The sequence below is a fragment of the Alligator mississippiensis genome, chromosome 1 (assembly GCF_030867095.1).
Source record: "Alligator mississippiensis isolate rAllMis1 chromosome 1, rAllMis1, whole genome shotgun sequence".
NCBI classification, from domain to species: Eukaryota; Metazoa; Chordata; order Crocodylia; family Alligatoridae; genus Alligator; species Alligator mississippiensis.
In genome coordinates, this window is record NC_081824.1 from 123,851,260 (window position 1) to 123,878,996 (window position 27,737).

Sequence of the window (27,737 nt, forward strand, 5' to 3'; positions counted from 1 at the left end):
AATTCTGGAAACACTGGAGCAGTAATCTGTGTTACTGCTCCTGGGCATGTGAGCCTTGATAGGTAGCATCTCTTGACACTTCTAGCATTGCTGTGATGCACGTCGGTCTTTTCCATTTAATGCAGCAGCAAGAAATTGTCAGAAAGTTTATCTGTCATCTCAAAATCATTGCCTCTTGAAACCTTAGACTAGACTCAGTGGGTGGGACTTCATACAAGATGAGAGGTTGTTGGCATATGCAACCAATTGACAAGAGAAGTAGAGTAAGAGCAAAGCTCTTTCGCTGGCTGCACGTGAATCTACCAGGTGAAGAATGAGTGTTGGGCTTGTCTCTAATTATAAAATAAGATGTATGTCAAGTGGTATATCCCCATAAGCTTGGAGATGGGGGATTTCTACCCTATTTCAACACACGCTGCTTTGTAACTGGAAGTAATCTGTGCTCCATCTCCAGTACTGTAGCAAGGGAAGGGCGAGTGGGGTGACTGCCCCAGGTGCAGAAGCAAAGGGGCATCAACAGGTGCTGCCCAGCTGGGGTGGGGTGTGGGACAGAGCTGTGAGCGGCTCATTTTGGGGGAGCACAGGGATGGGGGGCAGCTCCTGCTGCTGCTGCACACCCAGGCAAGCATGGGGAGGCGTGTGCCCTCTGGATCTGTGTACAGAGCGAGGATGGGCTGCTGTGGTGGGCTTGCCCTGGGTGCCAAACTTTCTTGCTATGGTACTGATCACCTCTCCCTGTCTGCCATCCCCTGGGTAGATGGCAATCATGCAATTATCACTAGAGTTGGTCAAAACATTTTTGTTGCAATGAAATTTCAACCAAATAAGTTGTTTTGTAAAGGCCAAAATTGAACTTGGCTTGTCTCCTTGAGCATTATAGGTATGTTTAGTATATTTCAACAGGCCCAAAAAAAAAATAATTTCTTATTGCACTCAGCCTTATTTAGCATTGGCCCTAGCCTTATTTAGCATTGCCTTGTGCTTGGACTCTTAGCAGTGAGGGGGCAGTGTGACCCCGTGAGGAATGCATCATGCACTGTTTCCCATGATGCTGTCTCAAGAGATGGTAGTGGAATCTACAGCTTCCTTTTTAAATGCTGACAGGCAGTTTCCAGGGCAGACATCGCAGATCCCCGGTCCTATGAGTTTGCCTCTGTCCAAACCATGCTGGTTCAGTAATGGTGTTTCCTCTTCCTCTGCAGCTCATCCTCCTCTGCCACACCATAATGAAAAGTGACTGAAACATAAATAGAACTTTTACTTTTTTCCCCATTACCTCAGGGCCATAAGGAAATGACTGGACCGCAATATGATTATACCCAATATTACTCCTCACTTCGCCCCTTCACATTGTCTCCTGAATCTTAATTCTCCCACATGCATGCCTTCCTGTGCTACCACTGACAGGACTTTGCAAGGGCCCTTCTTTTGCAGAAAACATTGCACAGCCAAGCTGTTCTGCTCGGTTTCCCAAATGCAGTGTTGGGCATAAGCAATAGTTGAATAAGGGCCAAAAAATAAACCATTTGCCCTCACCAACACTCTTCCTGTTGCTTTCTCTCACTCCTCCCTACGTTCTTAGTTGCACAAGTTGACTCGTTCTGCTTTGGTCACATCACATGCATATTCTCTGCCCTCTCCATCAATGTCTGAATATTTGTTCTATTGATCTGATCATTTCTTCTTCACTGCCTACTTGCAGAATTCTTTGCAATTAGCTAGGTCTTTCTGGTCCTGGAGCTTGAGCCAATGGGATGCTGGTTTGGTGCCTGCCAGCCCTACCTCCTGTTAGTCATTTACCCCTGACACAGACTATGAGAGGACATAGTTCCTTCTGGTTAATATCTCTGGGCCTCTTTTCAGCAAATCATGTAAAACAGGGCTGTCCTACTCATAGTGGCTGGGCCATATGCCCCATGGACCACATCAGCAGGGGTAGCCCACCACAGGGGCCATGGGTCCCCCAGGTTAAATGCTACATGTAGGCAGGAGATCTTTCTCCCGCTCCATTGCATTGCAGGTGTAGGTGAGCACCTCTCTCCTGCTGCATTGTGCACAAGCCCCCACATGGTACAGTACCCCACCTCACCTGTAGCTCTGGAGTTCCCCTGTGGCACTATGCCACACAGGTACTCTGAGCTGCTGGTTTATGGAGCACTGCATACCGCATCACATTGTCCTGACCCCTGTGGCTGGGTCAGGGTGGGGAAGCCAGGGGAGGGAGAAGGAGCCTAAAGGCCCTGGCTACTGCTGCAGCTGGAACAAGGGGAAGCAGTAGCTATTTGGGAGCCAAGGGCCATATGATAACCCTTTGCAGGCCACATGTGGCCTGGGAGCCCTGATGTAGATAATGGCTTCCAAGATGAGTCGGTACCCAGGACTGAAGTCAAGAAAAGGTCGCCTTTGGCTCCTTGACCCTGTTGGAGATTGTAAGTGTCATTTCCCTTAGGAAAAAAAGTTTTCTTTCTTTTTTCCCCACTTGCCATTATTTATATAATACCTGGGTATTGTGCCCAGGGATGCTGCTGCCCATCTCTGGAAATGCAAAAAGGTGATATACCCCCTCCCTCAAACAACCTTCCCACCACTCTCCTGGACATGCTTCTAGCTCCTTTAGGCTAATGCTTGTTTTGGCTCTTTTTCTGTCTGAACTGATTACTCTGTTTCAGTTGGCTTTAATGGTTATTGGACACATTTTGTATAATGAATTGATTTAATTCCAGTTCTTACTAGGCAATTTTTCACCTCCAAAAATCATCACAACCGAGATCCTGTCAGTTAAAGTAATTCTTCCCCATTCATGTAGCTCATCTAGTGAGAACTCACTGAAAGTGCTTTTCTTGTTCATCCTCCAGAGCTGACAGTCAAAAACACTGCATTTACTCCAAATAGTGTAATGGTTATTACAAATATTTTTACTTATATGCTTTGATGAATATGTTGAGTATTGTCTGGATGAAACACTTGCTTCCATGACAACATTCATTCTGACTAGCATTCCATGTGATTCTGATTTATAAGAGTATTTTAATTTAAAAATAGCACGTGAATTTTCACTTTTAGTTCTGCCTTTTAATTCTCAATGTTGACTGACTTTCTGTAGGATGTTTTCTTTTACCCTCATTTGTTTAGATGTCTTTTTGTTTTCAACATGTATTTTCAGACTCCTGTGTCTTGTTACTTTCCATTACACTTTCATTTTCTTTGTTTTTAGTTTTTCATATTCTGCAAACATGAGTATTCTTTTGATCTGTCTTTCACCAAAAAGATCTCAGATAACTAAATGTTCCCTATATGTAGGATTTTTACATGTACTTTGTAAAAAATAGTACTATGCTGTACAACACACCTAAGTTACCACTGCTCTATGGCTTAAGCCCTTTGAATTAAAAACAGCCCCATCTACCCCTCAGAAAATGAATGAAAATTTATGGGCTTTGGATCAGGTACTGTGTATTTCATTTAATTTATTTGATTGTATCCATTGAAGTTGTCACAAATAAAGCAAGTTAATAGATTATAAAAGTATGCAAAAGTGTATTGTAATACACTGGACCTCAACTAACTAGATCTAGGAAATGTTACAGTTGCCCCAGTATAATCTCTTAAACCCAGTGTGAGATTAGTAAATCCCCAGCCTGCTGTCACATCTGCAATGTTACAACATTTAATTAGGAAATAATACAATTGGTAAATATTTTCCAGTATGTTCATGTAGAGACTTCTTGATCAAGACTGCTTGATCTGGGTTTTGTGTAAAACTAGAGCAGTGTCGCTGACCACACAGGAAGCTATGTGAAGACATGTGAGAACAGGTCATGAATAGCCTGGGACAGTCCAGGCAAGGTTATACTAACTAAAACTTCAGTGGAAGATCTCTGACTGTGGATTGCCTTGCCCAAAGAGAACTAGAGGAGCCCTAGCTTTTCAACCCTGAGGGATGGTCTGTCAAGAGGGGGAAGTGGAGGTGGAAGAATGGAAGAAAAAAGGAAGATGGTTCCTAAGGAGTAGCTGCTAAAAGAGGAGCCATAGACACTAACCTCTTTTTCATATAAATTGAATGTCACTCTTTATCTTATACTTAATACCCAAATATATGACATTGGGTTCATTAGAAATATCTCAAGGTAAAATCTTAGCCCCATGGAAGTCAATAAGAGTTTTGCCACTGCCTTTGTCAGGGCCAAGATCTTATCCAATTCAGAGCCAATAAATACATCTTAGTGATTTTAGTCTCTTCAGCTAGCATAAAAACAGCAACTCTTCAAACTGTTTTAGCAGCAATAGCTGCAAAAATATTCTGAAGTGTGTCATACAGCTGGTTAAATAAAACTCTCATTAGTAGAGCATCCACAATCCATGTAATATATTTAGTCAACTTTTATACTTCCATAGCTAATCTTTCCCATTCAAACCCTGTAATATATAGGATTTCAATGTCTATCCAAAGTAGTGAAACTATCACATTTTGTGTATATGCCGTTTATGAGCTGCGAATTAGGAAAGTATCTTGAAAGCTTCTGATTTCAAGGAGAAAAGGACGTAGGCAAATGTGAGGGTATGACATTGCCACCTTCCTTACGTTACACGATGTATTGTGACACCTAGAAAAATAACCTTTTAATATGAAATCTGCTTGTGTTAGAAGATTTGACTCATCTCAGTACCTACCCATCCTCTGTTGTGTGGGCAGGGAGGCAGGGAGAGAAGGCATCCTGCATGCACAAGAAATGTGATCCTGCCCCTGCCTTAACTCTGCTCTCACTGACCATTCCTTTGTTGTTCCCGGGGAGCAGAAAGTAAAAGTGGAGTCAAGCCCTCCTGCTTCTGCAGTCCTGGCAAAAGGAAAAGCCTGTAGCAGGTTTGCACCTCAATGATGTCCTCTCCCGGCACAGACGGGCTGTCATTCTCCACTCCTCTGCAGCACGGGGTCGCTTGCGCCTCTGGAAAGTGGGCACAAATGCTGCCCTTCTGCTTTTCCTGATCTCCAGCCCCCTTGGGGGGAAACCCAGCTGCTGGAGTAAGGCAAGGCGAAGTCCTATAACCACCACGGGGTGGGTAAGCTGGGCTGTGGGAAAGGTCCTCACCTGGCGTGCCCCCATGTGTGTGCAGGGGGGGGTTGTGTTTTTGTGTGTCCATCTTATCCCCCGGGCACATCCCGCTGCGTGAAGCCCAGGGATGGGCAGAGCATCCCCGGGGGCAGCCGGAGAGGAGCTCGCAGGCAGTGGGCGGCTCCTTCCTGTGCAAACTTTTCTCGAGCCGCCCTGCCCGGATCAGCATCGGGGCTGCTGCTCGGGGCTGCCGGCGCCTCGCAGCCCGCGGGCCGTGCTCGGGGCATGGAGGGCAGGAAGGGCAGCTCCCCGGCGGCCGCGCCGCCGCCCCCCTGCCTGGCACAGGGCGATGCTGGCCCGCGGGGCCGCTCCCAAAGCGACATCTCCGCCTTCTTTTCCTCCCGGAGAAGCAACCTGCTCAAGGTCAACATGACGGGCTCAGGTAAGCAATGGCCTGGGGGGCTGCTGCATGCACGTCTCTCTCCACTTACGGCTCTTGCCCGACTCGCGGGTTTGAAATGGATTTGACTGACTTGGCTTGAAACACGAAATATCGTCCATTAAACAACAACAAAAAAGATCTCCCTCCTGAATGGAGAGGACCTGAGTGGAAAGGGCTGGGGGGCTTTTCCATGCGCATCTCCCCCCAAGTGAAGGGGTTGGGGGCTTCTCCATGCACATCTCCCTCCCGCCCAAGTGGAAAAGCCTGGGGGGGCTTTTTCCTCCCCCTGAGTGGAAAGGACCTACAGAGACATCACTCGCTTCCCTGGGCTCTGGGCGCTCCGCATTGCCCAGGGGGCAGCCCTCGAGGCAAGTGCCCCCAGAAGGGAAGGCAGTGCTAGTAGTTGATCCAGCTGGGGATTTGGATCCGGCTTTTAAGACTCTTTGAAGTCAGCATTGTGCACAAGCCTTACCAGTGCAAAAGATGCAGCAGCAGCAGCAGGGTGTTTTGGTTCAGAGGCATTTTCGATTTGCATCCTGACTCCCCAGCCAGCTTGCTCCACAGCTCGCCTTTCTGGTTTGCAAGTTTGTTCCAAGCCTGTTTCTAAGCTCCCAGGCACATCTAAGTAGGGGGATGAAGCGCAGCAATATGCTTGACTTGCTTGGAGACCTGAATGTGTCTGCAGTTTGTGAGGGTTACGCTGTTCTCTCAACAGCAGCCTGATCCTGGAGCTGTGTGCGCCACTGATCCCCTTGGCCTTCAGGATAGGCAGACAGTCAACATCAACCCTGGTTCTGATAAAACATTCATGTCGGTTCATGCAGGTTGTCTGTTTAAGGGATGTAGTCTGGGACCCCTTAATCATTCAGTTGATTTATTACTGGAGTTGTGTTTTCTTTCATGTCAAAGCTATAGCTCTTTTGTTTACGTGGGGTTAGATTTTCAAACTGGCATCATAGTATCTCATGTGAGTATTTCCACATAGCTATGAAAAAAACATGGGAGCTCTGAAGGGTCCCCAGATGCAGACAGGTGAGACTGAATGCATCACTCACATGAAGCCCAATTCATCCCCCCTGTAAAACTTCCCTTGACCTTTAGCTGAATAAAGGCCCCAGTTTATAGCTTAAACTAGGAATTTTATTTTAATGTGTTACTGCATTATGCTCTTCATTGAAACTTTTAAAAATACTATTTGAGTAAATGTGTTACCCTCAGATCTTTCACACATCATTTATCATACCAATCACCAGGGTCAGGAAGGAATTTTTTCCCCAGGTCAGATTGGCAAGGACCGGAGAAGCTTTTGCCTTTCTCTGTGGTGAGATACATGCTTCTTTTCCTAGGATCTACTATTTGTTACTTCCCCACAAGTTCAGGGCCATTATCTCCCCTGTTTTTACCTCTAGCATGTTATAAGGTGTTGCTGGTGTTTCAGATATTGTGCCTTGAAGGTGGATGTGAGGGTCTGAAGTGGCAATTTGGGGATTCTTTGCATAATGATTTCCTGCGAACTCAGGGTACTGGACTTGATAGTGCAAGAAGCCCCTTCCAGTCCTATGCTCCTAATGTTTCATTGCACAGGTAGATTTCAAATGGGAGAAAAATTGTGGCAGAAAATTCTCTTTTCTATTTCTGGATTTCAGAATTTTACTGTTGCACTCAGGACTCACAGTAGAGATGATATCGTTTATTAGACCAACAAGATTTTTGCAAAAAAAAAATATTTAATTAGACAAACAATACTCTTGCACTGACTTTCTAGAAGTTGCATGTGTCTGTATCTATGAGTATAAGTTTGGCTCTTACAGACAAACAGGCTTCTAAGGCTGAATTTCAAGTAGAAAAAGAAAGCAGATGAAGATCCCATCCCAGTCTGTACTGTAGATATCTGAAAGTGGCCAAAGTGAAAAAAGGTTGTTCTTTGGGGGTTTTTTATGTCCCTTCTGGAGGCTCAGTTTTTAAAAAAAGAGCAAAAATTAGTAGCATGCTGCACTACAGGTCTCCCTATCTTTAATCACACTTTGAAAAGATCCTAAGTTGATATAAGTTCCTTTGACTTAAATGGAGCTCTTTCAGTTCCCCTTGAGCAGGGGCTGAACTAGGTGATTTCCTGAGGTCCCTTCTAGCCTCACTTTCCTACAATTCTATGATTCTCTACACCAGCTGAGGATCTGGCTGTAACTGCTTTGGATTCTGTAATGCTATTTCTTCACCGTCTTGTGATAAAGTTGTTAAGGTGCCACATCACTATGAAGGATCATGCTTCAGGGCGGTATAGTGCAAAGTGACTACTAGTCCTGCTGCAACATCTCTTAGGAGAAGGGATCATGCTGTCCTCCCTGCCCTATGCCAGCAATGTTGGCTGTTCTGAAGGGTGCTGCCAATTTCTGCATCTCTGACTCCCAGTTACCTTTTCTTTATTAAAATTGTACTTATAAATTATGTCAGAGAAAATTTAGTAGGACTCTTGAAGGGTGCTGCCAATGGTTCCACTGGATAACAAGGGATAAGTTGTTAGCATGAAGCAAGAGAGGGGACCTAGAAGAAGTACAGCAGCTCTGTAAGCTACTTGTCACAGCCACGTGTCCCAGCTTGACTACTGATGTGGTTAGGTCTCTCTCCACATAGTCTTTAGCTTGTCTGCTTAGACCATAAACAAAGAACTGTTAATTGTGGCAAAGATTTTTGTTATGGTAATACTTTCCTTCAATTGCATTAGCAAGTTAGTTCTCTCTCACTGTCCTTGTCTGTTGCTGTTGTTGTTTTAATGTTTTTTGAGGATGTATTTCCTGTCAGCAACTGACAAAAGTTGTTCCTTCTAATGAGTTTTTTTACCTCTCTGTTTTCACTTCTCTCTTTTCTCCATATCTGCTTTTTGTGTTTTATCCACAAAGAGATATTGTGCACCACAAGGGAGATGGCTACTCTACACTGGAACACAACTGTTGAGTCCCTTTTTAAAAAGGAAAATGTGCATAAAAAATTCAAAGCTGTTTAATTTTTAATCTGATGGTTTTAATACAGTGATTCCATGAAAAATAACCTCCTTTTTCTTCTCCTAATAACCTGGTGAACAAACATAACAGAAATGTGAAGCCCTGAAAGCTACAACAGGACAATGGCTATTAGTTTTGTCTCTACCTTTTCCTGTAGTGTTTTCAGTTTATTAACTTAAAGTAAGTCATTCACTTACCTAAGTGACAGAACATGTGTTGCAGATCTTCCTATTTAGAAGAGAAAGGCAACTTTTTACATATCTGTACTTTTTTGATAACTTCATCCCTCCCAAAAATCTGTCCAGTTCTAATGTATTAGAAAGTGAAAAGGGGCCTGTGTTTTTTTTGTCTCCGTGAGCCAGATTTTTATCTCAGTTGTGGTGATGGAAAAGAAAACAGTTTGGTCCATTTACCTTGATTTAGAGAACAACTGATATCCCATAAGTGTTTTCCATCACCATTTAAGTCCCTGCTGAATTTGTTCTTCTCTATGTATCAACTGTTGAAGGACAAAGTTAATGGAGACTGTCTTGTTAGGAAAATTATAGTATGCTTTATAAAAGCAGTTTTGGCACTGGCTCATGAAACCTATCTATCTGTTATTCCAGACCAGTATCTCTGTACCTGGGCAGATTAATGAATCCAGTTTTTATTCCCTGTCGTTGGCAGTAACGGTTTCCTGCCATCTCTTTATAGCAGCTCATCTTAACTACCACCCTATTTGTTAGAGTAGCACATTTATAAATATATACTTTTTGAAAGGGACCAATCCTTCTGGGATAAACAATGGTCAATTACTTACTTCCTTTCTTCTGTCCACATTGTATCATCTTTCATCGTGCTGAATATTGCCTTCATTCTCAAGTACTTTCTTTCACTTCTGTGGGGCTATTTGATGAACTGGATACTACTCAAAGTGACTGATGATGGCATAGTCTGGTTGTTTATAATTTGAGGTATAGCCTCAGAAAAGATTAAAAAGCCTTGAAAAGCCTTCCAAATTAGAGGCCCTTTCCAAGGTATAGCCGAGCATCATTTAAACCTCATTTTTCAGGGCCTGGTTAGGGACTTGGCTAGCTAGTCTTTGTAAGTGGTGGTATGAGGCTTGAGGTCCTGTCATTTTCTGTGTCCTTGTGACAAGGTATTTAGCAGAATTCACAGATTCATTTGGAATCTAACAGGGCCCTGCCTTGAGCACTTCTGCTATTGCCTGTGGTTTGAGGTGAAGGACTATTCTAGCTCAGTTCAACAGAACTATAGTATTGCTCCTTGGGTACTACTAGAATCAAGTGTGCACATCTCTCATGTGCTGCTATGATGGTATAAGCCTGCTCTGGTAGTGGTGGAAAAGAATGGAGAACCTCTTACGCAGTTGGCTCTACAACGTGCATATCCCATCATGAGGTGCAAGGGGCAGGGAAGAGGTAGGTAGTGGTTGGCAGAGCAGTGGCAAGGCATAGTCAAGTTCTGGTATAACCTGTCAATCCTTACCAAGCAGACTGGTCCATAGGAAATCCAGGATAATTTAGAGCAGTGTTCAGGATGTGCTGCATAACATCTAGGACCCATTCCACCCTCAACTGGCTCCAGGATTTGGTTAATATAAATGTGAACTGGAATCACTGTTCCCTTGTGTTTTGGTGATACTGCTAAGAAATCACAAAGTGCATCATTATGGCCATGTCTTTCTCTCTGGAGGTGGATGTGGATGCAGTCTTCTTGGCAGATGCAGCTGAAATAAGGTGTTTTTGATAGCTTAGGTATGTGAGTGTGCCAAACTCTTTACTCTCTCCACACATGTGGAAGTTATGTTATGAGTGTATTAGGAAGGGATGTTGTGTAGGGGGACTCGTGCTGTAGATGCAGGAGCTGGAAAGTTCAGGGGAGAAATGTCTCATGCTGGGGAAGTGTGAAATAATTGTTTGTACAAATGCTATATATAATTGCATACAAATTAGAAAAGATATAAATGAAATGCACACTTTTTCAAGCAAGCTTCTATAGGCTTTGTTTATAGTGTAGATCAAAGGACAAAAATTACAAGAAGTCTGAGTCAAGTAATTTGGGGTGGAAAATTGACTATAAAAACAAAGAAAAAGAGTTGTTTGGTTGTGGATTCAGAAATTACTCTCAGTAACTATGAACAATCCATGTGGTTTCTAACAAATCATACATCTTTTTCTTAAAGCCTTCTTGATTTTTTTTTAATTACCTTTACAACCTGAACAAAAGAAGTCTACTGGTATTTAATTTATTGTGTAAATGTTTATAAAATGCAATATGAGCTTCTTTGTAATAATTAGAAAACAGTTAAATCATTGTCCTGTAATGTTAAATTTGATTGTTTTCATCCTTACGCATCCTTCATGGTGTCAAAGTTATGCAAAGGAAAAAGAATCAGCTGTCAAAGTATTTTTTTCATAATGCTTGTCTTGCAATGGATTATATGAATCATTACCTTTCGTAATGTTAGCTAAAGCATGTACAAGGAACATGGGGGCACCAGAAAATACCTAGTAACTTCTTATATGAACTTTGACAATACGGTGTAAAAGATTAGACTGACAGTTTTATACTGTATTTACCAGAATGTTCTGCTTCCTGTACCCAGCAGAAAAATATTTGTAGTATATCCCTGATGATAATATGAAGTGATTAAATGAGGTACATTGGGAGACCTATGATTTAAAAGCTGAAATATATATATTATGTTTACATATGACATTATTTTTGCTACATTGCTTTAAAATAAATTCTAGATTTGAACCTATGATAGAAAAATTACATAAATGTCATAACAATCTCAATAGCTAGCTGAGTAGAAAGCAGGCTAAAAACATTTGCAGTATATGTTTTAATATGTCTTTTGTAGACATTCATCAGCTACCGGCTGCATAATCTGGTTAGCATTTTGCTGCTGTGTATATTTTAGTTTCTCTGGCCCTTGGCATTTATAACTTCCTGCTAGGGTGTGGCTTTTACTGAATAACTTATTAATATAAGATAGCATCTGAAGTGTGAAGCAGGCTATTTAAAGGTTCAAGTAAAAGGGGTTTTACTCCTTTACCTTTGCTGAATGTAAGAACTCATTATTCTTCCTAAAGTTTTCTAATTCCTTAAACATTTAAGTTAAATCCACTGTTGAATTGTTTAAATCAATTGTTTATTAATTTCCCTTGTCATTTCACAAAAAGCCATCCCTTTGAGGGAAGCAGAATGAGCTGCATACTGCTAGAAGTGTATAGGTCATAAATGTATATTCAAATAGAAACCAGGTATAATATGTAAGATTCAGGGAGAGATTTGTAACCCATCTATAATGTAGCTTTTTAGGGGAAGTTGTTTCTGTTTTTTTATAATGTACATAATATATAACAACATCCAAAATAACATCCATAATACATAATAAATAACAACATCCAAAATAAATAACAACATCCAACATCCATTTTTTTTTTAAATAACCATTTCCTGTTTCCTGTTTTTCAGACAGTGGTTCAGCCTATATAAATTATAGGTCTCCCTGTGAAGTGGTAAATTGTTATCCAGGTGTCTAGATTTCTCTTCTAAACAGCAAAGACTTTTGAAATATCACTTCAATCAATTGACAACAGTTTTCTATTTTGGGGGTCTTGGGGGCAGTTCCCTCTCCCAGTGTAAAAAGTTTTCTATGCAACTAATTCTGTAGCTATTTATTTTAATCAATACCAACACTGCTCTTGCTCTGTGTGATAATAAGACCTCTCATTATAAAGTATATTTTGATATGTGGGGATGGGGCTTAAGTTTGACTGATGGTATAACCGTTATACTCCTTATGCAATAACATAGCCTTCAATAACAGTCCTTTTATTTGCCCAGTATCATTTGTTGCTACTTATAGTAAAGATGCTTAAGTTATCATTTTCTAGAGAAAATCTATTAAACTAGTCATCTCCCCTAGAACAGTTAATGAAAAACCCTGAGTTCAGTGTCCTGGGTTCAATTACCTTTTATTTATCTTTGAAATGTCATGTCTGGAAAATACTGAGAACCAGGGATGCTTTCCGTTTTATGTGGAAGACGTTGTGCTCTTCCTGCCACATTTAAGGAGTTGGACTGCTATTCTGTAATTAACTGAAGGAAACTTACAAACAGTAAGAGATTGATAATGCTCTCAGTTTTATCTCATAAGTCTCTCAATTTCAGTGGGCTTGCTCTTGTTTACACTAGTATGATTCAGAATTAGGCTTTAATATATAAAGTCAAGCTGTTAAACTCTATGAAAGCCTTTAAAATATTAGGATGTTTAGGATTCATCAGTTTATATAAGGTGGAAGCATTGAAATTCTGCTAAACCTTGAAGGAATCAAATCTGTGGTAGAATGGCTTTAGAAATGTTAGCATTGACTTCATTTAACCAGAAGCTTTATCAGATCAAAGCCAACAATCCTTGAAAGCTTGACTTGTCCGTCCTCCAGTGGAGAACTTTCTAGTACAGCTTTGTTAAAACTGCAACATAGCCTGCCATGTGCTTTAGTAATGACATGCTAGTCTATCTTCTGTCATTTCTCATGTGTTTCTTATTCTGTATCTTTCTGGGATACCTTTATACAGTTCATTCTGTTCTTCATGTTATTTCTAAATCTATTTTCCTACAGCTGGAGAAGTCAAACAAATGGTGTGGGGGGTAGGAGGGAAGAGGAAGAGTAAGGGATGGAGTCTTTTTATCAGATATAAAGGATGCGTCTACACAAGACGCTGACTGCGCAGTAGCCTGATACTACTGCACAGTAGCATTGCATGGCAACAACTGTGATACAACGTTACTGCGCAGTAGCGTCATGAAAAAGACATTCGTTAGAGCTACTGTGCAGTAACTCGAGTTACTGCACAGTCATTTAGTACTTGTATAAGCAACTACTAAATGACTGAACAGTCAGTGTCTTGTGTAGGCATGGGCACAGTCTGTAAGGGTAAAATACTTCCTGTAATCCATTTCTTTGCCAGATGATTTTGTTACTGTCACTGTAAAGAGGAGTATTTGTTTAATACTTAAAAAATAATATTATTTGTTACAATGGGCATTTTACTGATGGCCCTGCAGATTTCATTTTTGAAATATCTGCATGATCTACTGGGGAGGTGTTTCAAAAAAGCAAAAGTGGAGTCTAAGAGAGTACTATCCCCTTTTCACCAAACTTGACTTTGCATAAAAAAGGGGAAAAACATCCACCTCAAATCCCTTTGAGACTGGATTAGTTCTACAGTTCAATGATGTTTGTTTCTTTTGTGAGATAGTAAATGAGGTGGTACATCAATTTTGGGCGAAGCCCCAAGGTTCATCTATTAAAACTGTTTTGAATCTTGAGAATGATACTCCCCATTCTCTTTCCCCATGCCTCTACCTCTGTCTTGATCCCTCTCCGAACTCCAGACAGGCCCTTGATGTTCTTATTTTTCACAGCCTTCAACAAATCTCATTTATTTTTTATAAATCACTCTTGTACCAGACTTTCCAGCTGCGCTTTTGGTGACCCTTCATCTGGGTCTAGCTCTGCATCTGCTACGTCATTATCCTGACTCTCCAAATCTTATCCTTTCTAAGACTTCACAGGTCAAAGCCGTATACTGAACTATATGGGCATTTTGACCTACAGAGCTCCAAGCAATATGTTTTGAATGGGACTATGGCCCACCGGATGCAAAATAAATTTGCTAGATACTACAAGGTGACAATTAGAAGTTGTAAATAAATAGGAGTGGAAAGAAGTTGCATGAAAGAGGGGGAGATTCATTAGCATCTTTGTGGTCATAGGAAAGGAACAAAAAACCTATTAAGGAGTCATGAAAGGAGGGGAATTCATTGTTAAATGTTGTGGATGGTGGAAAAGTATTTCTGAACCTTAAAAAGCATGTTTGTAAAGCTCGGGGGGAAAGAACCTAGATTTGGCTGAAGTAATAAAATGTAAAGTGAGTCCACTTACCATTGTGGCCTTTCTTTTTTTTGTTTCTAGTAGATAAGCATTGCCTCCAAACATCTGTGACTAATGTACACCTTGTAGAAGTAAATTATAGACACTGAGTTGAAGCAGTAGATGTATTTTTTGTTGTTGTCTGTGGACACAGTAAAGAATGGGTTGTAGTACATTTGCAGTTGACTGCGTCCAAATTGTAGTGTTTTTTGTTTCTAAACACATGCATCTATATTTAAACTTTGCAAGTGAGGATAATTAGCGGTGATGTTTGTTTATTTATTTTACTATTGCCCAGTTTCATTGCTTACCATTTGTTTTAAAGTGTCTTCAGCACTGATGGTCTAGTGCAGGGACATCCATTTTACAGCCTACAGGCTGCATGTGACCTACAGGGGGTGGGGGTTGAGAATCTGGGTTCCCATCTAGTCGTTGCTCCCCTGTCTCCAGCTGCAGCAGCAGCTGGTGTCTCCAGGCTCTCCTTTCCTCCATCCAGCTTCTGCTTCCTCACCAAACCCCACGGGGTTAGCACAGTGTGGTGTACCATATGGTACCAGGGGAACCCACAGCCTGGGTCACTCAGTGAGGTGTCAGGGGGAGCCTGTGGCCAGGAATCTGGGAGTGAGGCCAGGGTGCCTGGGCAACACGTGCTGCTGCGGCCCACACTGCATGTAGCCCCTGGCCACTTAAAGTTGAACAGCCCTGATCTAATGAAACTTGTCATCTGAAAATCGGAATTCTACCACTATTTAGGATGAAAATACTGCTTTAAGCAGTGACCGTTTCTTAAATTTTGCAATTTCCTGCTTCTGACTGAAAGTAGGAAATGAATAGTGGCAGGCTTAGAAAGGTTGGATTTAATAGATGGTCTTACCCGTATAAGGTTCTTACCCTTTTGAGTTAGCCAGTTTTTGGTGTCTTGGGGGTTGTTCTCACTTGGAGGAGTAATTGATAATGGAGGCAGGTATTTTTAATTCAGTTCTGTTCACAAAAATATATACTCACAGTCTTGTTTCCTTGAACAAAAGGGAGGAGCTGAACACCAAGAGGCAGTGGCCTGCTCATAGTTTTAAGCCTCTATCTAGCCAGTACTTTACCAAGGACTCCCATAGAATCATTCCACAAGTGCTTATTTGGCAACATCTTTGGGCTTGTCTATACAGACTCCCTGTCAATGTAGGACCACCATCGAGAAAATTAGCTTCACCCAATTGCTTCTGTTTTCATGCACCCGAGCACAGCAATTAGCATATAAACTTGGGAGCAGCATCTGAGAGGAGTGCTCAGCATGTCACAGTGCTGATTTCAGGCTCCCCATCTTTGGAGAGTGAAGGCTGTGGAGCTTGAGTACACTGGGGCAGGAGCGTGTGGGTGAGTCTCATTTTCCCAGCGGCAGTCCTGAATGTGACAGGGAGACTGTAGATACAAGTCCTTCATTTCCAAGCTTCCAAACATTTCTTTATGTTTCAGTAGTGTTTCTGCTAATACTGCAACTGCAAACTATTGGCTGACGGCCTCTGTATATATTCAGCCCCACCAGGAGCTAAGACTTTTCATTGGCCTTTTGTGTCACCTGTATTTTGGGTTGCACTATGCCTTGGGTAAATTGCTTACAGTACATCCTCACTTATCAGAACCCCTCTGGTAAGCCTCCACCAAAAAAAATCTTTGGCTAGTTGAAATCATTTAGATAAACTCTGGTATCTTGTGAGGAATTACACATGCTAACACATGCACAATGTAAAATGGTACCAAACTTAACAGCACAGAAATTAAATATGGTAACACTCAGAAGAGGTTTTTTGTACAATCTCAACAATTACAAGTTATTGCGTCACTCAAGAGTAGAGAGACAGTACTGCATTAAATAAAGCTTAGAAAGAGAACAGTTTGTTACACAATGCCAACAGTTACTTTTCAGTTTGCATCAGTAAAACAGAGTTGCTGTTTGGCTAATCAAGAGTTTGGGTAACTGAGGATGTGCTGGAATTGCTGCCCTGTTGTCTCATTTTTCCATTTATAAAATGGGAATAACTACATGAGACAATTACTGAAGAGCCGCCTAATTAGCTCCATAGTATAGTCGCAGTGTCTACACATGTGGCTCTATTAAGCTTCAATAAACTAAATAACTCTGCCATAGGGGCTGGCTGGAACACAAGGGTGCTTCAGTGCCTGGGCTGCCTAGTGGCTAGTCCAACATTGGAGCACCCTCATGCTCTCACCAGCTACGCTGCAGCACACTGAGCCTGGTTGAAGCAGCCCCAGGCTGGCAGGCTGACCCCCTGGACCCTCTGCCAGCCAGGGCTGTTCCTCCCCAGCTCAACATACTGCAGTCCCAGGTACTGCACCTGGGAGCAGTAAACTCCAGTGCAACATGCACCGGAGTTTATTGCTTCACTTTAATTCCACGTACAGACATGCCTACTATGTGTTTGTTCAGTGTGTGGCACAATAGAGACTTGATCTCTTTGGGGATCTTTTTATAGCAATAAAAATAGTGTATTTTCTTGAATCTAAGTTGGCTCTGAATTTGAGATGATCCCCCTGCCTATAATTAGATTTTATATGAGGAAAAATGATCCTTTTTTAAAGTAATTTTCCAGGTACAGAATCTAATGATCAGAAAGTTGTCTAGCATTTTCCCCCCTCCCACTACTATAGCAGGGAAAATAGTTGCTGGGGGGAGTCAAGTAGCCATCTTGTGCTATGTCCCCCTCCCTGCCCCCCCACTTCTTCCCCCTGCAGCCTTCCTACCCCTCCCCCGCCACCAGCACCTCCCCATCCCCAGCTCATAAAACTTGGGGCATCTTCATTTGCAATATTTGTGGTTATTCACTGAAATTGATTTATCCAGTGAATCTCTGATGTAATAATAAGAATATATATAAACTGTAGATGCAATAGAAGATCAATAGGACCCGTTGTCCTTGCCTACATTTTAACTCCCCAGTCAACCACCAGTTGTACCTAGAGATCCCATTTCAGATTCTAACATTTGATAGCTTCCTCACTTTTCCAGTCAGTGGAGAGAAAGGATCAGGGTGTCTATGAATAGCTAAGAAAAAGGAAACAGACACTAGGGCTAGGCACAGACATTCAAAAAGCCTGAGGCAGAATTGATCAAATTATGCGGTTTTCTAAGTGGCATAGTTTAGACTGGTAGCAAACAGAGCAAACATTTGCCTTTTGGTGGGTAGGAAGAAGGGGAGCAAATCTTAAACTGGGTTCTGCCACTTTTAAACCAGTCTATATGTGCAAAACTTCTGTTATGGGTATAGATCGGTTTCCAGTCACTTATACTGGTAAAAGTATAAACTCTGCACCTGGCCTAGAGGTACCATCATGCTCTGAAGGAGCCTGTTGCTTGATTAGGAAGAGAAGTAATTAGCAGAAGGCAGAATAGATTTGTACCTTATAGGCTAAATAAATTAGAGGGAGATATTGCACAAGCCAGACAGGGCAGCATCTGGGGAGCAAGGGACAAACAGAATGGTGCTCCCCCGACCTGAGGAGTCATTGCCATGGCAGATGCAGCCCTGCACCCAGTAACATACTTGGAGATCAGGAGGAAGTGAATGGTGCACCAGGGATGGCTCTTGGGGAGCATGGCCCTGGAGCTGCTGCCACTCAAGCCAACACTGCTATAGCAGCAGTGTCAGCAGCAGCAGCATTCACTCTGCAGAGAGGAGCAGCAGGTAAGACTTCGCTATCCCCCTCCCCACACACCCACAGCACTAGGCACTGAATGAAGGACTTACACATACCAGTGTATAAAATAGAGATAGTGATTTGAAAACAAATGTAAAAAGAGAGAGGGAAATGGGAAGGGGGCAGTGCTGAGAGGTATAACAAGCAAAGACTCCATAGGGACAATGGAGTCACAAAAGCTATTCCAGATAATGGGATAAGAATCTATAGCCCTTGGTTAAACCTTATTTAACACAATCCAGTCTGTGGATGACTTCATGTTCCTCAATTTCCTGTTCAAATCAGTTTTTAAAGGTTTGCTGCCTAAGAACAGTCACCCTGAGGTCAGCTATGGAGTGCCCAGGGAGGTTGAAGTGTTCTGCCACAACCCTGCATATCCTTCTTGAGTTGATGTCAGATCGGTGTTCATTCATTCTGGGTTAGGACTGGCCAGTAATGACAAATAGGCACTAGGGGTCCAGCTCAAAATGCTATGGGTACTCCATCTCCAAAAGAGATGTTTCCTAAAAAACTGACAACGCTTGTATAGCTTATGTCAGTAAAGTTTTATTGAACTGAATTGAACTGAAAACGAGCCAGGAAGAATGAAGAGGAAGGATACCTAGCAGAGGAGGAGCTGCGTTTTTCTTTAACGTTGGGCTTAGGGTAAGAAATCAGAGAGAACTGATTCTGGCTGAAAGTAGAACAACTACAGGAGACTTACAAAAGTGAGAAGAGTCTTTCATAGTGCTTAGGGTCGGAAGGGACCTAAACAGATCATCAGGTCCGACCACCATCTTATAATGATCATTATGCTGAAGCAAGTTGTTTTAGCTATTTTTAAGCCCTTTTGTATTTTAAAAGTAGAGGGTGTTAAAATAATGTCCAAAGAGATGAGATATCAATACAAGCAGAAAGTACTAAACTGAATTCTGTTCTCAATGGAAACCTTGCTTTTCTAATGATATTATTCCTGATACATTATCTTATAATAGGGAGAAGATCCATTGTTTTGTAAAGCAAGCAGGGTTTGAGCCACACTATTCTTTTTACAAAAATAGATTTTATATTTAATTAATTATCTTAATGCCTAGGAAAAAACATCCAGAATCTGCTTGCTGCTATAAACATCACTTTCAAACATAGGATTAGATGACAGAGTTTGGTGACATTTGAAAGAAAAACCTGAATATGCACATAGAAGATTACTGATACTAATCTCTTTAAGTTTACTGTAGTGTTAAAAGTTGCTGGCAGTACAGTTATCAAAATGTATATGCATTGCAATGAGTCCAATCCCTAAAATCAGGGCAGGTTCAGCCCTGTTGAAGTATGACAGTTGCAGGAATGGTTTTTCATATTTTAAGGCAACCTTAGATTATGATGAAAGTAATTCTGCCTTCTCACTATAATCATTTTAATGAAGAAAAAATCAGAAGCCATATTACTGTGACAATTGGTGGACTCCAGATGTTTACACTGCTCATTCTGAAACTGATTACTAAGGTGAGTATATTTGGAATATTATAGCTTTTACTCTAATGGAATATCAAATATCTTTTGATACTGATCTACAGAATACAGTTTCCATAAGCATTTGTGGTGAGTCCAGGAATTTGTGTAATTGATACAAGTACAGAGCATCATAATAATTGGATATAGAACTGGAAGGTGGATTACAGTGGAGGTAGGTACATCAAATATAAATCTCTGTGCACAGACTTATATTAAAGATTGACAACATGTAATTTTGCAAGGTTCAAAACATTCTATAAAGTGCACACCCTAACTATAGACATGGTTAAACTGGTTGGTATTATTTGTATGTGTGCTTAAGAAATTATACAACTGGCTATCTTCAGTTGGATCCAATTTTATGAAATACCATTTTTTCTCTAAAACTTGTGTCTGGTGCACTGAAATCAAACATTGCCTCTACACATTTCTCTATTACACTGTGGGGTGCATCTACATGAGCATTTAAGTGCAACTACATTTAATGTGCATTTAGCGATTTTTGGCAGGTGTCTACACATGCAGGGACTTGGCACTAAAGTTAGTGCACTTGTCACTCAAGTTAGTGCCAAGTCCCTGCAGCCCTGCCATGCGCCTCTAGTGGCTGGGCAGACCCGGCACTAAAGTTAGTGCCAGGATGTGTCTACACCTGCATTAAAGCACTTTAACTAATCACACCTAAATTTGATACCTGCAAATGCCGGGTTGGGCTTTGGCATTCTGTTGAGCTTTGGCATTTGCAGATATCAAATTTAGGTGCGATTAGCCTAATTTCACCATTTTAATACACATTAAGGGTGTGCACATGTGGACACGTATGCATTAAATTAGGATAATGCACATTAACACATCTTGTGTAGACACACTCTGGATTACTGTAGGGTAGGGATGAACCAGGTGTAAGCTTTTAGACCCTGCAGAGGAGGATATTGAAGACTACTCATGTGGCTCTTCTCTCAGTGGAAGCTATCCCTCCTGCAAGGGGCTCACAGAAGTAGGCAGAGGCTGGTGGGTACTGCATGAGAGCAAAAGGGAGAGCAGACCTGACCTTGTGGTTTCCTCCTCCTCCTCCTGAAGAATTTGTCAAGTGCAAACATGTAAACACCTCTGACCTAATTTTAAAGAGTTTCTATGTTACTATGTTAGCATTAGTCAATAATAATATCTTTGACAGAGACATTCTGAAAGTTTAGCAAAAGCACCTACTATAAGGAAGAAAACAATAATTATATCCACATGGGTGTAGGTTGTAGCCGTGTTGGTCTAAGGGCATAGGCAGACAAGGTTCTTTGGGTGAATCTGATATCTTTTATTAGACCAACTTAAATAGTTGGAAAACAATTATTAAGCAAGCTTTCGGGTTCAAAACCCCTTCGTCAGGCTAAGGAAATTTCAGCAGTTGGTGTGCGCTCTTCCTGGATGGAGTGAAAAGTAAAGAAGCCAGGGGCTGGGCATTCCATCCAGGAAGAGCACACACCAACTGCTGAAATTTCCTTAGCCTGACGAAGGGGTTTTGAACCCGAAAGCTTGCTTAATAATTGTTTTCCAACTATTTAAGTTGGTCTAATAAAAGATATCAGATTCACCCAAAGAACCTTGTCTGCCATAATTATATCCAGGCACTTCTAGCATTAAAAAGAGTTGTTTAACAAGAATACAGTTTAGTGGATGATAATTCAGTCCTACCACCTTACAGTTCCTATGATCTACCTGTATGCTTTTTAGTTAACTACCAGGCATTCACTTCCCTTTGTATGTAATGCTGTTCCAATAAGGCTTGTTGCAGAGTTGCCAACTCTTACGATTTCTTTATGATACTCCCAATATCAGGTTTTTGGGTTTTTTTACTCCAGTGTGTGAGATCATCAGATCATGTGAGAATCTTAGCTTTAGTTAAGCAAATGAAAAAAAAATGTTGCTAGCTTTCATGTTTGCAGAGGGAAAACTGCTGCTTCTAAGGACTCAAACCAGAAGGTAAAAGAAAAGATCTCTACATTTTTAGGGTTGTTTTTTTTTTTTTTCACTTGCCTGTCTGATTTTTACACCAGCCTCAGTTTAGGGTGGGTCTGACATGATGTTTGAATGTTTAGTCTTGGAAATATTGCTGTTGGGCTTTGGCTCGTTGTTATACATCATTGCACATTTCATCCCAGGAAAGAATCATCAAAGCAATCTTATAGTCCTTAGTAAGACAAAATTCTATATGGGAATGCAGCTGAAATCTCAGTCCATCCCTTAGCAACGCTTTGTCAGTGCAGAGCTGAGCAGCATTGATTTGGCAGTTGTAGTATATAGCTTGTTCTGTGACTGCCCGGGCTTAATAACAATTATCATAAATAATTGTTTACTAAATACTACTTTGCAGTGAGTTTTCAAAGAAAAGAACAGAAACTGACAGAGGAACACATGTAAAGTGTCCATTGTTGCTAGTTTAATTTATGCCACCATTGTGCATTAAAGAAAAGGACAAGTCAGTAGATATAAATGTACTTGTTGGTACAGAGATTCCAGTTCCTCTGGCCAACTGTTGGAGCATCTCCTAATGGTAAGTAAAGTACATACCGGCTCCTTTCTTACTCTACTTAGGACAGGAACTGAGTATGGCTTCTATAAGTGATTTGGGTTTTTGGTTGTAGCTGTGTTGGTCTAAAGACATAGCCAGGCAAGGATCTTTGAGTAGATGTGATATCTTCTATTAGAAAACCGAGTAGTTGGAAAAAGGTTCTTGGCAAGCTTGCAGGTGCAATCACCCTTCTTCAGGCATAGGGAGTCCCCCATAAGTGATTTGGGGAACTGGTGCTGCCACTTCTGAGCTAGGCAGGTAGGCAACTTGGCTCCTTTCCCTTTAGGTAAAGTGATGAATGTTTGCTCCCTCCATCCTTCTTTCCCTCTTTCAAGTTTGGTCTCGTTTATAGTATTACATAGCATTGATGAAAAGGGAGAGATCTGAGTCTGAATAGAGCAGAGAAAGTGGATTTGGGGAGAAGGGAGTATATGGGGAAGGAAGTAAAGAAGGGTCTACTTTACTGTTTCCACATTCTTTATTTTTCCTTCCTTTCCATACACTTTCATCTTACACCCCCCCCCCCCCCCCGCCCCCATTCTGTCCTGAAAAACCTTTGGTTTTACATTTCCACTCCCTAGCCCCTTCTGCAAATATGCTCACTTGTTTCTGTCACACAGACCTGTCCAATTGATTCTGCTCCTGGAGCTCCCTAGAAACCTCATTCTAGCTTCTTCCTGTTCTGATTCTTTCTTCTACTTTGGGTTCTGCTCCTCATTGTGCCTTTCCTCCCACAAAACAAGCAGTGCTCCAAACACTCTGAGAGAAATGTTTATTCCTCAAACCCATTTTGAGGAACAGCTGCATCTTTGCTCCCCATCAGCTGCTGAATGTTACTGGAGTGTGCCAGCCAGGCATTTGCAGAGGGACACTAGCAGATGTTAGTGCAAAGAAACTGCGTTGTCAACAGCTCTGGCTGGGTACCCTCCCCACACCATCAGAAAAGGGAATTACCCTAGACTGGAGTTTCCCTACAGACTATAGAAAGGTCTGAAAACAGGTAGTCTGTGGCGGAAAGCTGCATAAAAAAGCAGACCTGCAGTTTTGCTTGTTTAGGTTCTAAGTGCTGGAACAACTGAAATCTGATGAGTGATCTTTATTCTCAAGGGGAAGTTGCACTTAGCTTGCCTGAGGAATTACTGTGGGATCTGTTTGCTGCTTTCATGACCTTTCTAATTTTGTGAGGTCCAAGGCATCTTGCAGTCTTCCTGTTGGATAGAAATGACTGGGAAACAAGTGTTGAATGTCAGGATTTTAGCTTTATTTTCATAAATACAAAAATAAAGTGAGAAACTACAAACTAGGATTAAATCTCCATTAATATCCAATTATGCTTGGACAAGTGGAGTTCAGTATAACTACTCTTGGGGGTCCAGATTATCCACCCAAGAAACTGCTTGCAGAATCCGTTACCCTGGCTAGTAGCGTTGACTAGGCAGCACATTTTATATTGTGGCTTATTTGTTTCTATAATAAGCTCTAGGAGTCATTTCCTGGTCAGGCTATTAGTTAAGTTATACTGCATTTTATAATTTTTTTTCAGATGTGTCTTAATATAGAATCATAGAAAATTAGGGTTGGAAGGAACCTCAGGAAGTCATCTAGTTCAACCCTCTGCTCAAAGCAGGACCATCCCCAGCTAGATCATTCCAGCCAGGGCTTTTGTCTAGCCAAGTCTTAAAAACCTCCAAGGATGGAGACTCCACAACTGCTCTGAGTAGCCTGTTCCAGGGCCTTACTACCCTCCTCTTGAGAAAGTTCTTCCTAATATCTAGCCTAAACTTTTCTTGCTGCAACTTGAGACCTTTGCTCCTTGTTCTGTCATCTGCCACCACTGAGAGCAATCCATTTCCATCATCTTTGGAGCCACCCTTCAGAAGTCGAAGGCTGTTATTAAATCCCCCCTCAGTCTTCTCTTCTCCAGACTAAATAGACCCAGTTCCCTCAGCCTCTCTTTATTCTTGTGCCCTAGCCCCCAAACCATTTTTTTTTTTTTGCCCTCCTTTGGATTCTCTCCTATGTCTACATCCTTTTCGGAGTGGAGGGCACAAAACTGGACACAGTGCTCCAAATGTGGCCTTACTAGTGCGAACAAAGGGGAAATATCACTACCCTCGATCTGCTGGCAATGCTGCTACTAATGCAGCCGGAATTCTAATAGAATAAATAGCTAGATCTAATGTGGCCCAGTAAGCTGTTAGACTTCTTCGCAACAAGGGCACTTAAAGATATCCCATTTTAATTTTAAAACTGTGTTAGAGATTATAATAAGGAGAAATCTTACATGGCAAAGGAAACATTTTTGTGCCTTACTAAGACTGCTGCTGTGCAAAGTCAATACACTAGATGGGGTGCTTGCTATGCTGATATGCAAGTTTGTCCCATACCTGGGTTTCAGGTTTCCAACTGGATCTTGACTTCTCACATGAAAGAGAGGTCATAAATGATTATTTCTCTTTTATGAAGTTATATCAAAGCACTAGAACCTTTTCATAGCAGAATTAATGAATTACTTTAAGTTTTTAGCATTTAGGTTTCCTTTATAGCTGCCGACTAATGGTACAGCACTGTTTTGAAATTCCTGAGGGTAATTTGTTTTGCAATCCATAAAATGTATTTTTAAACAATTTAAAAAGTGCTTATCAGTCATTGTTACTGCACTGAGCCCAGGTAATGTAATGAGCCTTGCATTATTAGTTGTGCTGCTGAAATCTGAGCCCTTCCTAGTATTGATTCTGCTGTGCTTGGCTAAGGTCTGATCTTTTTATATTGATCTTTCAAAGACCCTGAACGAGGAGCAGGTGAAAAACATTTTTTGTTGCTACTCTTGTTATACTTAATTGTATTGCACTGTTTTGGAACATATAGAGGCCTGTACAGGCAGTCCTTGGACTTATGACACAATTGGTTCCTGAAAGCCGTGTCTTAAGTCGAAAGGTAACTCTGAACTGATTTTTCCCATAGGAAACAATGTTATAAATGGGGGATTGGTTCCTGAACCAAGGCCTGATACCCTATTTTCACCAGAAATAACCAAGAATATTGTACTCAATCAATTATAGATGAATAATATAGCTACGTTAATGTATTTCTATTGTAAATAGCAATCATATTGATTTGGAAGGACTTCTTTGAGGTGACTTTTCTGGACTTTTCAATTGAAGGGCTCTTGGTTGAACTTTTTGAAGGGTTCTTGGCTGGAGTCTTCTTGGGCTGCAGGTTTTTCTGGAGTCTTGTCTGCTTTCTTAAAGAAAGTGTCCAAGGAAGTTTGGACAGATGTTCTCCAGGGAGATGGGCAACGCAGCAAACTAGTTCACTGGCATGGCGTCAGGTCAGATCAAGCATTGTAAAGTCGGAAGTTGAACATCAGAATATTGAAACAGGGTGTCAATTTACAAATGTAATTGTGAAACGTTGTAACTCAAAACATAGTAGAGTCGAGGACTGCCTGTATTCTTTACTGAGAGGGTGTTGCATGCTCATGGTAATACTGGACTTGAGCTCATTACAAAGTCTGCTGTCATTAGACTGGATTTTCAACATCTGTATGAAGTGTTTTGTCTCTGAGTTAAAAGCAACAGATTATGAACTCATCCCTTACATCATGTTCAGGCTTCCTTGCATCTACATTTTTGTATCCCTATGAGAGAGCACTCAATAGTGAGGGGGGAGGTCTGAGACTTCCCTTTTTGTGTTGTACACTAGAGCAGTCTTGCTATAGAGCTATTTTTAATGCCATTCAGCAAAAACTGTTATAGTTAAAATAAGGCATGTGTACCTAGGGCACTATTTCAGTAGCATATTTGAGTATGCATTCTTCACCTTGCTATCTTTCTGGCTTCTTGGAAACTTCAAAATGAAGTCTGCAGAACCAAAAGCAGATTTATAATCCCTTTGTCATTCCAAAAAATTATAGAAATGTTCATGTTGAAATGATTTAAGCTGAAAAGTCCTTGGAATAAACCACTGTTTGTAATATTAAAGAAATCTCTATTTTTTTAGTTTTGAGTTTTAACATAGTGTTAGCACAAGAAATAAATTTTCTCCCTAAATGTAGGGCCAGATCCAAAAGGTTAGTGAAGCCAGTTGAAATCCTAACTATGCATTCAGCAGACTTTGGAACAGGCCTGCAGTGCTCCACAGTGGAGCTCTAAGACTGAAGTTCTTTAATTTCAGAAGAAGTACATTTATGAACAGTCGCAGCGTAAGCTTCCACACACCACAATATCAACATACAATGACTCTGATTCAAGCTGAGCACTTTTTGACTAGAGTGTCAGTCTGTGAAGGTCTTCATTCCTTAACCTCTGTCTGGCAAGGTATCAATAAATACCAAATACAATATTGGGATTATTCAGATATGGATGATCCTGCACTGAGCAGGGGGTTAGATTGGCCAGCTTCTTAGCAGCGGAAGCCGCACTAAAAGGGGCAATGATCCCTCACGGACTTCCTAGCTGCCTAGGCAGGCAGCCCCCTATTGCCACACTGTGTGGGCAAGTGGCCCCTCCTCCTCGCTTCCTTGGCTTTAAGCTCCCCTGCTGCACCCCACTGCAGGCTCCCCTGGCATTGCAAGCTGTACTGCACCATGCCCTGCCCTGCCCTATCCCCTGGAGAGAAAAGGGATGGGGAGCCTAGAGACCCCTCTGCAGCGGCAGTCAGAGCAAAGAGAGGGCAGCAGCCAGAGGGAGCTGGGGGGTGCAGATTAGCTCCTTGTGGGCCATATGCAGCATGCGGGCCGCCACTTAGCCCTTGACTGGGTGATTCCTGATGTCTCTTCCATCCCTACTTATCTCTGATTCTGTGAACAGTACCTTTGTGATGCACATAGTAGTCTTTTATAGAACTAGACAACATCCCTTAAATAAATGGTATATAGGTTACAGATCAGTTCTCATGGATTTGTACCAGTCTCATAAGCAGGGATCCTGGTTTTCCCTGATAGAAAATTGCAAATTCTCTGATTAAAAAATTGCAAATTCTCTGATATCCCCTCCCTCCCCCCAAATCTGTGATTAAAATGAAAGGGCCCCTCATAGCCCCCTGGCCCTGCTGGTGTCCCTGACTCCCCACAGCCTCCTGGCCCTGGTGGCATCTTTCACTCCTCCCCACAATCCTGCTGATGCTCCTTGCCCCCCACCCACAGCTCCTGCTCCCCCAGCCCGGCTGGAGAGGACTCCCAGCTGCCAGGGCTATGGGGCTAGGGACCCGGGTCCACAGCCCCTTGCCCCTGGCAGGAGGCAGTGGCTGCTGCAGTGAAGCAGAGCCCAGCTCCCATCCCCCCCGCCACTGTCTGCTGCCTGCCCACTGTAGGCTTGGGCAGAGGGAGGCTGCTCCCCACCATGGTGTACACTCCTGGGGGGCAGGAGGGATCCATGCCCCCCACATCTGTGCACAGGGCGGAGGCCGTGTGCTGCCTACTGTGGGCTCCACCTCCCCTGGCATTTCTGCAGCCTGGCATGTGTGACCCAGTGCTGCAAAGAACAGCAGAGCCACTCAGGAAGCTGCTTGCTGCTGCGAGCT

The 27,737-nt window shown here is 42.0% G+C and overlaps 1 protein-coding gene across 2 annotated transcripts in view; it reads left to right on the forward strand.

The window, feature by feature from the left end:
- Window positions 1-5,321: 5,321 nt before the first annotated feature.
- Window positions 5,322-27,737, forward strand: part of PHACTR2 (phosphatase and actin regulator 2) — a 245,001-nt gene continuing 222,585 nt past the window's right edge. For both annotated transcript variants that reach the window (XM_014605548.3, XM_019488385.2), the window contains exon 1: window positions 5,322-5,493. In XM_014605548.3, coding sequence (XP_014461034.2) covers window positions 5,337-5,493 — 157 coding nt within the window. In that variant the 5' untranslated portion in view covers window positions 5,322-5,336. The remainder of the gene's footprint in view (window positions 5,494-27,737) is intronic.